The sequence below is a fragment of the Dermochelys coriacea genome, chromosome 12 (assembly GCF_009764565.3).
Source record: "Dermochelys coriacea isolate rDerCor1 chromosome 12, rDerCor1.pri.v4, whole genome shotgun sequence".
NCBI classification, from domain to species: domain Eukaryota; kingdom Metazoa; phylum Chordata; order Testudines; family Dermochelyidae; genus Dermochelys; species Dermochelys coriacea.
Window position 1 is genome coordinate 38,643,549 of NC_050079.1, and position 14,511 is coordinate 38,658,059.

Sequence of the window (14,511 nt, forward strand, 5' to 3'; positions counted from 1 at the left end):
GCAACAATAACAGTAATGACCGGACTGTCTAATGTAGATGCTTCTGTTTGATTTAATTAAGTTGTAGATACTGTTAGGTGACTAAGTACAATGAGTGATCTATATAAATAGGTATATAATGTGTATTTTAATTAAACATCTACCTTTTGGGTAAAATATGGTAGCTGCTTCACACAGGAGAGGAAGACTATGACTTGCATAAAAAATATATCTCAGGATTAGTCTGTCATCAGAAACCGTTCAGTTTTCTTTCTGTGTTCACTGTGATGTCATCAAAACATTCTGAAGAGTGTGTGGCCTTATAGCTCAGTTTCTTGTGGAGTATTACAGTTGATCTTCCTAAACAGTAATGAACAGGAGTTGTAATATTTGAACAGTCAACAGTAATATTAATTATTATTTTCAATACACACTTTGTGCACTCAATAAGTAACAAAGAGAGTCTAAGTTTGACAGGATGTGAAAAGTGAGCGTCATAAACAGACCAGGAAAGTGGGGTGGGAGAGGAAGGACAAAGTTTACAGTAATATCTTACAGTTAATCAATAAGGCATGGTCATATCTACATAGTTTCTTTAAACTAGTTTCTCTGTGTTTCTTTTAATGCTTCATAGGCTTCATAAGACAAGGTGGGTGAGGTAATATCTCTTATTGGACCAGCTTCTGTTGATGAGAGAGACAAGCATTCAAGCTTACACAGAGCTCTTCTTCAGGTCTGGGAAACATAGAGTGTCACAGTTGTCTTGTAAATATTTGAGGCAGGCAGCGATGCCATCATTGTGAGGGATGTTGGTATATCAGGAAGTGACATCCATGGTGGTGAGGATGGTATTCTGAGAGAGATGGTTAACATTGCAGAGTTTGTGGAAGGAGTCAGTTGTGTCCTGGAGGGAGCTGGCCCTTTGAGTAGTGAGTGGTTTGAGGATAGGTTCTAGGAGTGCCGATATTTCTTCAGTAAGAGTGCCGTGGCCAGCTATGATGGGTCTGCCTGGGTTCCCTGGTCGAAGGACTGTGGGGTGGGTTTGTGGGGGACGAGTTTGTAGAGTGTTTCTTGGAGTTGTTTGGGGAAAGATTTGATGATATCCTTAAATTCCTTGGTAAATTGTGGTGTGGGGTCTTCTTTGATTTCCATATAGTAGATGGTGTCAGATAGTTGTCAGTTGGTCTCATTAATGTAGTCGTCATGCTTGAGCACTATAATGGCACCCCCTTTGTCTGTTGGTTTGATCTCTACTGGTGGTTAGATATCAGGGACTGTAAAGCTGTCCCCTTGACTCTGTGGCAGAGCCGAGCTTTTAGGATGGATGTAAATGAGGTGAGAGAGGTGGCTTGGTTGAATAGGTTTGGGGAGCTTGTCTCATGCCTAGATGGCAGCACATAGGAAGGCATACAGTATAGTAAAATAATATATAAAACACTACCATTATGGTATTTAGCAGTGAAATTATTCTACTGCAGAAATCATAGTTGAACAGTAGCATGGACGTCCAATAGGTGGATGTTATTCTTGACTATATTTTCATTTTAATACGTGTTTAGAGTCCAAGATATTTTTATCTTCCAGCCACAAATCAGTTTCCCATGATGCATACAGAAGACAAGAATGTTCGAGGTATGTATGATGGCCTTGTTCACTTTCTATGACCAATTTTGGTATGGAAAACACATTTTTTTAATAACTGTTTGTTTTGTAGATCCCATTCAGCTCTGAAATACAGCTAACTGTCGCCCACCCCAAACTTGGTAGTACTCCAGTCCGTAGTGCAGGATAGCAGTTTAAATCAAATGCATAATTCAACCAATAAATAAAAATAATATTCCAGCCATGTTTTTCTTGATGTGGACTGGAATGTTGCAGAGTCTGATCTGATCTGTGAAGGTTAGCTGATCATACAGTTCCAAATATTTTTAACATTTTAAGCCTGAATAGCTTATCTCTGTTGTTGATGATGATAACTAGCAAGCCAGCTGCATAAAAAGTCTTTTAGCTAGTGGATTTCTGGAAAGGAAGAACTGAACTTCAAGAATCTCAGCTTATGCTCTCATAAATTTGTTAGGCTCTAAGGTGCCACAAGTACTCCTGTTCTTTTTGCAGATACAGACTAACATGGCTGCTACTCTGAAACCAGTGAATAACATGTATGTTTTAAAAACAAATAGTTTTTAACTGAAAATATCACTGATGTATTTCTTTGCACAATACAAGGAATGTGTTGACAATTGATTTGGATGCACTTCTACCACAGCACATTTTAAAATTAGTTTTAGAATTTTACATATCCTTTTGGCATCTTTTTGTAATTGTCACACTTGTTTTAAAGTTCCTGATAATTTTGAAGATCAACACATTTTCCTGTAGATCAGATCAGTCAACCTGTAGAACTCTTTACCAGAGGATGTTGTAAAGGCCAAGACTACAACAGGGTTCAAAAAAGAACTAGATAAGTTCATGGAGGATAGGTCCATCAATGGCTATTAGCCAGGATGGGCGGGGATGGTGTCCCTAGCCTCTGATGCAAGAAGCTGGGAATGGGTGACAGAAGATGAGTCACTTGATGATTACTTGTTCTGTTCATTTCCTCTGAAGCACCTGGCATTGGCAACTGTCAGAAGACAGGATACTGGGCTACATGCACCTTTGGTCTGACCCAGTATGGCCGTTCTTATGTTCTTAATTAAGCAAAATGAATGAGTTTGGTAAAATGTAGCCAGCTTAAAAGCCACTATCAGTTTATTAAGGGCTAGACCTTTGCCCCTAGCCCCAAGTGTGGGGTTGTGTGTAACTGTGCTGCCCTAGGAGAAACTCTTGGGCAGAACTGTGACTCCCTTATTGTTGCCATGAGCTTCCAGTCTACTTTGGCTCCACCCAGTTCATACCTCTCCTCCATTCCTTTTCATTTACTTGTTTGCATAGGAGGGAGGGGACTAGTAGCCCTACTCAACTTATCTTCCTCCCAGTGTCTGGAGTAGCCATCTGAGCAGGCTGCCCAGTTAGGAGAGTGAGCCTTACAATCCCTTATTCCCCGTACATCTGCCTTAGGCTGGGCCACAATGTGGCCTGAAGGCTTTAAAAGTTGAAACGTCTCAAAACTGTTATCTGGGGAGAAATATTCTGCAAGTCTGAATATTTATTTTATTCCAAGCCCATAACATATCTCCATTTCAGTGTGATCACACCAGAGCACAGCATGTACACTGCCTGCCTGAGCTGCTCCTTTTTCTTTGGGGGAGCAGCCGTCTAATAAAACACTGTGCATTTTATTCAGAGGAGAAAATAATTAACTGGGCACACAGTAGCAGCACCCTACTGCAAGTCCCTCCAGAGCTGGGTGTAGCCAACCTAGTGTCCTGGAGGAAATAAACTATACAGAAGCTCATGTAGTACTCTAGGATGGGGAGCAATATAACGTTTACCAAATAATGAGGGACAAATTGAAACACATTTTCTAAGCTTGTAAGAAAGCATTGCAGATAATGGAGAGTGGAAAAATGTTATTGACCCTTTCACCAGGTTCAAGGTGATAAAATAACTGTTGGTTTCTAGCTCTGTTTAAACTCATTGGCTGCCAGACAGTTAATTCTTCTTGATATCCCCTTGGGAAGTGTTTGTGGGGGTTCAGAAAGTATTCTTTTGAAAATGTATTTTCTTTCATATTATTTCTATCAACTGATATGTGAAGTGGATGCACAGTGTCAGTTTGTCTGCATTGCAGCCCAGCTGTTCATTTAGAAGCTTAAAAATATTTGTGAGGGCTTGGGGCATGTGTGTGTGCATGAGGGTATACGATAGTCTCTGTGTTAGCTGTTTTCCTAAGTTTTAGGTTAGTTTTTTTCCCCTCCTGAGATTATTGATGAATCTTTATATGAATACAGTGAATGAAAGGCACTAATGAGGAAAAAGATCTAACGTAGAGCTGAATTACATACTGGTAATTACCATGCTATGATGTTTTTAATCACATATCTCTGAGGGCTGATTAATCTCAGAATAGCTTTCAATTATAAATCCCAGTGTGTGTGTTTCAGTCAGGGGATGCTTATTAGTACTTTTTTTTAAGTGCTGTAAAACAATGACGTTCTCTTCTATATGGGACATTTGCATGCCCTTGTTCAAAACTGGGCAAGCACAAAGCAATAGTTTAATACTTTTATATTTGGGAATGGCAAATATCTAACACATCTCACCATCATTTAAAATAATGTGTTCTATTAGTCCTGGCATTTCTTTTAAGAACACAGTGAATGAGCTGTTATACAATAGCTTTTGATGAAAATGCAGGCCTTAATTAATTTTTACTTTTATAATAACCTACCGTGTAGAAAAGAGCTTAATACATGACTGGGTTAGAATGCTTAACTATATTCTTTTTGGTGGAAATGTGTGGCGGACAGGGCCAGCTCCAGGCACCAGTGTTCCAAGCAGGTGCTTGGGGCGGCAGTCAGAAAGGGGTGGCAGAGTTTCCACAGTGGTGGCAATTCAGCGGCAACTTCTCCGTTCTGCCAGCCACGGTGGCAATTTAGCGGCAGCTTCTTCTCTCTCTCCTGTTGTCCGCGGCGGCAATTCTGCGGCGACAGGTTTTTTTACTGCTTGGGGCTGCAAAAACAGTAGAGCCGGCCCTGATGGTGGATGTGTTGAACTGCAACCATCCATGTTGATGTGGGTAGTGCTGCTGAATGGCATACTCTGAGGAGGGAGACAAGGATTATACTGAGCGTGTAATTGTAGGAAACTGGATGCATGGCTCAGAGGATTAGTAATGGGATTTAAAATCTTCTATTTCTAGGTTGCTGGTCTATCTGTAGTTCAGGTTTGTAGTAACCAAAGCTGTTACCATCTGATAGCTGTTCAGTATCTTACCATTTGAGATGAATTTGGTGTCAGTCTAGTTCCCAGCAGACAGGTACAAAACTTGCCACTATTGCCCTCCTAGTTGGCAGTTCCAGCAGACTGACTAAGGACTGGGGTAGCCATGAAGACTGAACTGTTGGTGGGAATGTGGAGAAGCATACATGGTCACTGCCCTGCAGCAGGTCCTATTCTGTGACCCAGTAGATGACTTCAGTCTGCAGAGCTTCTGAGCTAGTATTTTTTACCATTACTGTAGTATATTCACTTCATTTTTTAAAATTTGATTTCCCAAAACCTATCTGGCTGTAACCTGAGTTTCTTTTTTGTGGGTGTGAAGAGCCCATTATGAGAATTGAATTGTTACATGCTTCCTTGTCAAAATGATCTGAATACATTCACATTTAAGGAGGTTGCATGAGCTTGAGTTGCATTCCTAGATGCTTGTGCTGACTATCATTAGACATGTTAAACTTTGAGTGAAATGTTCAAACTGAAGTATTTCTCTGCTTGTGTAGTTTATGACATGACTAGCTTTATATCATATATCTTAAAAATAACAAATTTACTCTTGTCTTTTCAGTATATCACAATTAGAAGTTAACTGTGCTGACCCCTAGTCTGTGATGCCTAGGGCAGCATGAGACGGATATACAGGTCTTAATCAGGCATTGTCAATGGGAGTTTTGCCTGAGTAACTATTGCATCAGGATACTTTTGAACTTTTAAGATTTCAGTAACTAATCTCTAGACTAAATATGTCTAATGAAGCAGTTAGAAAAAAATTGAACTTATGCCTTTTCACTGCTATTCCCCTCCCCCCCAAGATATTCATTAAGATTGTTCTACGTTTAATTGGCTGTGCAAGTTTACAGCAGTCGCAGGATTTATGGGCTGTGTAAAGTAATTGTAGTAGATTGTTGGACTCAGGGAGAAGTTGTATTCCCATATTTCATCTGGCACTTCAGTTTGAAAATGTCACCCTTTGTTGTGCTTTGAGGTATTAATTGCAGTGGTCTGTCCTGCTCTTTTCCAAGCCAGGCTTTTAGTTCTCAACGTGTGTGTTTTTGTTTCTTGTTTTTTCTGACAAGAGCCATACACATGGCTGCCAGAACAGGTTAAGCAGATATCCTTTTAATAACATGCATAGTTGTTGTGGTTGTGTGTGTGTGTGTGTGTGTGTGTGTGTGTGTGTGCCGGGAGGTGGGAGGGGGGCGGTTGTCAGAGGGAGGAGTGAATTGGGTCCATTTTTGTTTCTGTGAATTGTCCAGTAGAGGGTGGTGTAAAGTGACGTAGCCAGTACTTGGGCCCTTTTTTGGAAGGGTAGATTTCTTTGATTTTAATCTGTTTTTTTTCTTCTTCTTCTTCTTCTAAGAAAAGAGTTCAGGCCACCCAAATCCACCTTCCCATTTGTTTGTAGAACTCTGATAGTGTTATGTAATAACTGTGAAGTGGAAGCACACTCTGGATAATAATATGCAAATAAGCAGAGCAAGCAAAAAACCACTTTGCTCCAGAATCCAAACCTCCATCCCTTCTTGCCAAAACAAGGGAGCAGATCCTCAACTCATGTAAATCGTCATAGCTCCATTGACGTCAATGGAGTTATAACAGTTTATTCCAGCTGTGGCTTTGCCGCCAGAGTTTTTGAAGAGAAGTAGAGATACACTTATGGTTTTTAGCTCCTATTTAAAATCAAATTGGGGTGTGAAGACAAATATCTACCAGTCTATTTTAGAAGACTACTTTAGAAATAAAGATGCAGAAACCCACAGGGAGATTTAAATAGAGATTAATTCAAAGAATGAATGAAGCAAAATGACAGTGGAAAAAATGATATGGGAAATGCCAGAGATATTTTTCTTTCGGCATAAGGAATGTTCAAATTGATCTTAGTTGAAAGTTAAATACACACATGCTTGAAACAGTTGTGAATTACATTTGTCAGACAAATCCTATCTTCCTTTCACAACTACTGAAGAGGATTAACTTTGAAAAATATGCCACAGAAACAAGTGTTTTAGTGGGGTGACTTTCTCAAGTGTTGAGGATTAGCCCAGAAAGATAAAGACCTTTTTAAGAGAGATTTTCCTTTTTTTGGCTCATGAGAACATACAGTAAACACAGATTTTAAAGGGTCTAATTTTCAGTTCATGGAAAAGGAACAAGTCATTTATAACATTTTTCCATTTCATAAACCTTCATTTGTGAAAAGGTAAAAGCAGCATCTTTCGTTCAAAGGAGAACTGCGCTGCTATTGCATCTGATCCACCTGAAAAGAAAGATGCTGTGAAAATACCACTTTGCTTCCATAACAGCAGCAGTAACTCAACTGTTCAGATGATGTCCAAGCAAATCCTCCATTCTAAAAACGCGATGGAAAATTTCTACAGGAGAGTTCAGCTGAACAATTTCTCAGAGCCATGGATTCTCTGTTATGTCAAAGTTGTAAATGTGAGGCCAGATAGTTTACATTATAGTGATTTATAACTGTTGACGTATCGTCCATTCAAGCTGTGTGCTATCCATTTTTGTGTTTGTTTTTTATGAGGAATGTTTAAAAATGGATAAATATTACTTTTGCCTGGTCAGAGCTTTAGAGGGGAAAAAAACAATTATACATAAAGGATGTTTTGTTTGTAGACACTGCTGAGTTCTCTTTTCCTTTCTTCCTTTTTTGTTACTAACTCTGGCCATTGCAATGAAGCCAAAGATTGGAGTCTATTTATAAGCAACTTCTTGAGAGATGTACAGTTCTGAATGTATTTGACCACATTCCTCCCACTTCAGATTGAGTTTGGTATATGCAGTTCTGACCAGCCCCTGTTTAAGTTTGTTGATGTAAAAATAGTTTTTAACATCTGTAAAGTAACAGCTGGACTACAGCAAATACAGGTCTCTTTGTATTACTCGGTTACAAACAAATTTCAATATTTCTTTAATGGGCTGCAGGCCTTGCTAACTCATGGATACTCTTGAGTTACAGGCTGTTCCTGAAAAAAAGAAAAGGAGGACTTGTGGCACCTTAGGGTATGTCTACACTACGAAATTAGGTCGAATTTATAGAAGTTGGTTTTGTAGAAAAAATTTTTATACAGTTGAGTGTGTGTGTCCCCACACAAATGGTCTAAGTACATGTAGTCGGCGGACTGTGTCCACAGTACCGAGGCAACCGTCGACTTACGGAGCTTTGCACTGTGGATGGCTATCTCACAGTTCCCGCAGTCTCCACCGCCCATTTGAATTCTGGGTAGAAATCCCAGTACCTGATGGGGCTAAAACATTGTCATGGGTGATTCTGGGTACATATCGTCAGGCCCCCGTTCCCTCCTTCCCTCCTTAAAAGCAAGGGCAAACAATCGTTTTGCACCTTTTTTCTTGAGTTACCTGTGCAGACACTATACCACGGCAAGCATGGAGCCCGCTCAGCTAACCGTCACCGTATGTCTCCTCGGTGCTGGCGGATGTGGTACTGCATTGCTACACAGCAGCAGTTTATTGCCTTTTGGCAGCAGACAGTGCAGTATGACTGGTAGCCATCGTCGACGTAGTCCTGGGTTCTCTTTTAACCGGGCGCCTGGGCAAACATGGGAGTGACTCAGCCAGGTCATTTCCCTTGTTTCGTCTCATAGCGATTGAGTCCTACCGGCAGTGCACTGTCTTTTAATCTCCAGCCAGCAGAAGATGATGGCCAGCCGTCATACTGCACCGTCTTCTGCCGAGCATCCAGGAGGTGACGATGGCTAGCAGTTGTACTGCACAGTCTGCTGCCAGCAAGATGTATAAAGATAGATGAAGTGGCTCAAAACAAGAAATAGACCAGATTTGTTTTGTATTCATTTTCTCCTCCCTCCCTCCCTCTGTGAAATCAACGGCTTGCTAAACCCAGTTTTGAGTTCTATCCTTGAGGTTTTGAGTTCTATCCTTGAGGCGGCCATTCAGTTTCTCGCAAAGCCACCCCCTTTGTTGATTTTAATTCCCTGTAAGCCATGTCGTCAATCGCCCCTCCCTCCATCAGGGCAACAGCAGACAATCGTTCTGTGCCTTTTTTCTGTGCAGATGCCATACCACAGCAAGCATGGAGCCTGCTCAGATCACTTTGGCAATTAGGAGCACATTAAACACCACACGCATTATCCAGCAGTATATGCAGCACCAGAACCTGGCAAAGCGAAACCGGGCGAGTAGGCGACGTCAGTGCGGTTACGAGAGTGATGAGGACATGGACACAGACTTCTCTTAAAGCACGGGCCCTGGCAATGTGGGCATCATGGTGCTAATGGGGCAGGCTCATGCGGTGGAACGCTGATTCTGGGCCCGGGAAACAAGTACAGACTGGTGGGATCGCATAGTGTTGCAGTTCTGGGACGATTCCCAGTGGTTGCGAAACTTTCGAATGCATAAGGGCACTTTCATGGAACCTTGTGACTTGCAATCCCCTTCCCTGAAGTGCATGAATACCAAGATGAGAGCAGCCCTCTCAGTTGAGAAGCGAGTGGCAATAGCCCTGTGGAAGCTTGCAACGCCAGACAGCTACCGGTCAGTTGGGAATCAATTTGGAGTGGGCAAATCTACTGTGGGGGCTGCTGTGATGCAAGTAGCCAATGCAATCAAAGATCTGCTGATATCAAGGGTAGTGACCCTGGGAAATGTGCAGGTCATAGTGGATGGCTTTGCTGCAATGGGATTCCCTAACTGTGGTGGGGCGATAGACGGAACCCATATCCCTATCTTGGCACCGGAGCACGAAGCCGGCAAGTACATAAACCGCAAGGGGTACTTTTCAATAGTGCTGCAAGCCCTGGTGGATCACAAGAGATGTTTCACCAACATCAGCATGGGATGGCCGGGAAAGGTACATGACGCTCTCATCTTCAGGAACGCTGGTCTGTTTCAAAAGGTGCAGGAAGGGACTTTCTTCCCAGACCAGAAAATAACCGTTGGGGATGTTGAAATGCCTAAAGTTATCCTTGGGGACCCAGCTTACCTCTTAATACCATGGCTCATGAAGCCATACACAGGCAGCCTGGACGTAGTCAGGAGCTGTTCAGCTACAGGCTGAGCAAGTGCAGAATGGTGGTAGAATGTGCATTTGGACATTTAAAAGTGCGCTGGCGCAGTTTACTGACTTGGTTAGACCTCAGCGAAACCAATATTCCCACTGTTATTACTACTTGCTGTGCGCTCCACAATATCTGTGAAAGTAAGGGGGAGACGTTTATGGCAGTGTGGGAGGTTGAGGCAAATCGCCTTGCCACTGGTTACGCGCAGCCAGACACCAGGACGGTTAGAAGAGCACAGGAGGGCATGGTACCCATCAGAGAAGCTTTGAAAACCAGTTTCATGACTGGCCAGGCTATGGTGTGAAAGTTCTGTTTGTTTCTCCCTGATGAAACCTCCCGCCCCTTGGTTCACTCTACTTCCCTGTAAGCTAACCACCCTGCTCTCCTCCCTTTGATCACTGCTTGCAGAGGCAATAAAGTCATTGTTGCTTCACATTCATGCATTCTTTATTAATTCGTCACACAAATAGGGGGATAACTGCCAAGGTAGCCTGGGAGCGGTAGTGGAGGAGGGAAGGACAAGGCCACACAGCACTTTAAAAGTTTAAAACTTTAAAACTTATTGAATGCCAGCCTTCTGTTGCTTGGGCAGTCCTCTGGGGTGGAGTGGCTGGGTGGCCGGAGGCCCCCCCACCGCGTTCTTGGGCGTGTGAGTGAGGAGGCTATGGAACTTGGGGAGGAGGGCAGGGGTTGGTTACACCAGGGCTGTAGTGGCGGTCTCTGCTCTAGCTGCCTTTCCTGTAGCTCAACCATATGCTGGAGTGTATTAGTTTGATCCTCTAGCAGCCTCAGCATTGAATTCTGCCTCCTCTCATCAGGCTGCTGCCACCTTTCAGCTTCAGCCCTCTCTTCAGCCCACCACTTACTCTCTTCAGTCCGCCACCTCTCCTCCCAGTCATTTTGTGCTTTCCTGCACTGTGACATTGTCTGCCTCCATGCATTCGTCTGTGCTCTGTCAGTGTGGGAGGACATCAAGAGCTCAGAGAACATTTCATCGCGAGTGTGTTTTTATCGCCTTCTAATCTTCGCTAGGCTCTGGGAAGGAGAAGATCCTGTGATCCTTGAAACACGTGCAGCTGGTGGAAGAAAAAAAAGGGACAGTGGTATTTGAAAAGTCGCATTTTATAGAACAATGGGTACACTCTTTCACGGTAAACCTTGCTGTTAACATTACATACATAGCACATGTGCTTTCGTTCCAAGGTCGCATTTTGCCTCCCCCCACCGCGTGGCTAACAGCGGGGAACATTTCTGTTCAATCATAGGCAAACAGCCCAGTAGGAACGGGCACCTCTGAATGTCCCCTTAAGAAAAGCACCCTGTTTCAACCAGGTGACCATGAATGATATCACTCTCCTGAGGATAATACAGAGAGATAAAGAATGGATGTTGTTTGAACACCAGCAAACATACACTGCAATGCTGTGTTCTACAATGATTCCCGAGTATGTGCTACTGGCCTGGTGTGGTAAAGTGTCCTACCATGGTGGACGGAATAAGGCTGCCCTCCCCAGAAACCCTTTGCAAAGGCTTTGGGAGTATATCCAGGAGAGCCATGAATGCCAGGGCAAATTAATCATTAAACATGCTGGCTTTTAAACCTTGTATAGTATTTTAAAAGGTACACTCACCAGAGGTCCCTTCTCCGCCTGGTGGGTCCGGGAGGCAGCCTTGGGTGGGTTCGGGGGTACTGGCTCCAGGTCCAGGGTGAGAAACAGTTCCTGGCTGTCGGGAAAACCGGTTTCTCCACTTGTTTGCTGTGAGCTATCTACAACCTCATCATCATCGTCTTCCTCGTCCCCAAAACCTGCTTCCATGTTGCCTCCATCTCCATTGAAGGAGTCAAACAACACGGCTGGGGTAGTGGTGGCTGAACCCCCTAAAATGGCATGCAGCTCATCATAGACGCGGCATGTTTGGGGCTCTGACCTGGAGCAGCCGTTTGCCTCTCTGGTTTTCTGGTAGGCTTGCCTCAGCTCCTTAAGTTTCACGCGACACTGCTTCGGGTCCCTGTTATGGCCTCTGTCCTTCATGACCTGGGAGATTTTCACAAATGTTTTGGCATTTTGAAAACTGGAACGTAGTTCTGATAGCACGGATTCCTCTCCCCATACAGCGATCAGATCCCGTACCTCCTGTTTGGTCCATGCTGGAGCTCTTTTGCGATTTTGGGACTCCATCATGGTTACCTCTGCTGATGAGCTCTGCATGGTCACCAGCAGCTTGCCACACTGGCCAAACAAGAAATTGAAATTCAAAAGTTCGCGGGCCTTTTCCTGTCTACCTGGTCAGTGCATCTGAATTGAGAGTGCTGTCCAGAGCGGTCACAATGGAGCACTCTGGGATCGCTCCCGGAGGCAAATACCATCTAATTGCGTCCACAGTACCCCAAATTCAACCCAGCAAAACCGATTTCAGCGCTAATCCTCTTGTTGGGGGTGGAGTAAGGAAATTGATTTTAAGAGCCCTTTAAATTGAAAAAAGGGCTTCGTCATGTGGACGGGTGCAGGGTTACATCGATTTAACGCTACTAAATTCGACCTCAACTCCTAGTGTAGACCAGGGCTTAGAGACTAACAAATTTATTTGAGCATAAGCTTTCGTGAGCTACAGCTCATTTCATCGGATGCATACAGTGAAAAATATAGTGGGAAGATTCTATATACACAGAAAGAAAAGGAGTACTTGTGGCACCTTAGAGACTAACAAATTTATTAGAGCATAAGCTTTCGTGAGCTACAGCTCACTTCATCGGATGCATTTGGTGGAAAAAGCAGAGGAGAGATTTATATACACACACACAGAGAACATGAAACAATGGGTTTATCATACACACTGTAAGGAGAGTGATCACTTAAGATAAGCCATCACCAGCAGCAGGGGGGGGAAGGAGGAAAACCTTTCATGGTGACAAGCAGGTAGGCTAATTCCAGCAGTTAACAAGAATATCAGAGGAACAGTGGGGGGTGGGGTGGGAGGGAGAAATACCATGGGGAAATAGTTTTACTTTGTGTAATGACTCATCCATTCCCAGTCTCTATTCAAGCCTAAGTTAATTGTATCCAGTTTGCAAATTAATTCCAATTCAGCAGTCTCTCGTTGGAGTCTGTTTTTGAAGCTTTTTTGTTGAAGTATAGCCACTCTTAGGTCTGTGATCGAGTGACCAGAGAGATTGAAGTGTTCTCCAACTGGTTTTTGAATGTTATAATTCTTGACGTCTGATTTGTGTCCATTCATTCTTTTACGTAGAGACTGTCCAGTTTGGCCAATGTACATGGCAGAGGGGCATTGCTGGCACATGATGGCATATATCACATTGGTAGATGCACAGGTGAACGAGCCTCTGATGGTGTGGCTGATGTGATTAGGCCCTATGATGGTATCCCCTGAATAGATATGTGGACAGAGTTGGCAACGGGCTTTGTTGCAAGGATAGGTTCCTGGGTTAGTGGTTCTGTTGTGTGGTGTGTGGTTGCTGGTGAGTATTTGCTTCAGATTGGGGGGCTGTCTGTAAGCAAGGACTGGTCTGTCTCCCAAGATCTGAGAGAGCGATGGCTCGTCCTTCAGGATAGGTTGTAGATCCTTGATGATGCGTTGGAGGGGTTTTAGTTGGGGGCTGAAGGTGATGGCTAGTGGCGTTCTGTTGTTTTCTTTGTTGGGCCTGTCCTGTAGTAGGTGACTTCTGGGTACTCTTCTGGCTCTGTCAATCTGTTTCTTCACTTCAGCAGGTGGGTACTGTAGTTGTAGGAATGCATGATAGAGATCTTGTAGGTGTTTGTCTCTGTCTGAGGGGTTGGAGCAAATGCGGTTATATCGTAGCGCTTGGCTGTAGACAATGGATCGAGTGGTATGATCTGGATGAAAGCTAGAGGCATGTAGGTAGGAATAGCGGTCAGTAGGTTTCCGATATAGGGTGGTGTTTATGTGACCATCGCTTATTAGCACCGTAGTGTCCAGGAAGTGGATCTCTTGTGTGGACTGGTCCAGGCTGAGGTTGATGGTGGGATGGAAATTGTTGAAATGATTTCCACACAAGAGATCCACTTCCTGGACACTACGGTGCTAATAAGCGATGGTCACATAAACACCACCCTATATCGGAAACCTACTGACCGCTATTCCTACCTACATGCCTCTAGCTTTCATCCAGATCATACCACTCGATCCATTGTCTACAGCCAAGCGCTACGATATAACCGCATTTGCTCCAACCCCTCAGACAGAGACAAACACCTACAAGATCTCTATCATGCATTCCTACAACTACAGTACCCACCTGCTGAAGTGAAGAAACAGATTGACAGAGCCAGAAGAGTACCCAGAAGTCACCTACTACAGGACAGGCCCAACAAAGAAAACAACAGAACGCCACTAGCCATCACCTTCAGCCCCCAACTAAAACCCCTCCAACGCATCATCAAGGATCTACAACCTATCCTGAAGGACGAGCCATCGCTCTCTCAGATCTTGGGAGACAGACCAGTCCTTGCTTACAGACAGCCCCCCAATCTGAAGCAAATACTCACCAGCAACCACACACCACACAACAGAACCACTAACCCAGGAACCTATCCTTGCAACAAAGCCCGTTGCCAACTCTGTC

At 43.7% G+C, this 14,511-nt stretch overlaps 1 protein-coding gene across 22 annotated transcripts in view; it reads left to right on the top strand.

The window, feature by feature from the left end:
* LOC119841029 (BTG3 associated nuclear protein) overlaps window positions 1–14,511 on the top strand; it is a 414,495-nt gene that overhangs the window by 164,013 nt on the left and 235,971 nt on the right. For 19 of the 22 annotated variants that reach the window (XR_006275124.1, XR_006275117.1, XR_006275116.1 and 16 more), the window contains one exon: window positions 1,564–1,611. The exons of the other annotated variants lie outside the window; for them this stretch is intronic. Coding sequence is in view for 10 of the 19 variants with exons in the window: in XM_043495003.1 (XP_043350938.1) it covers window positions 1,564–1,611 (48 nt within the window). In the remaining 9 variants the exon portion in view is untranslated. The remainder of the gene's footprint in view (window positions 1–1,563; window positions 1,612–14,511) is intronic. 22 annotated transcript variants of the gene reach the window in all.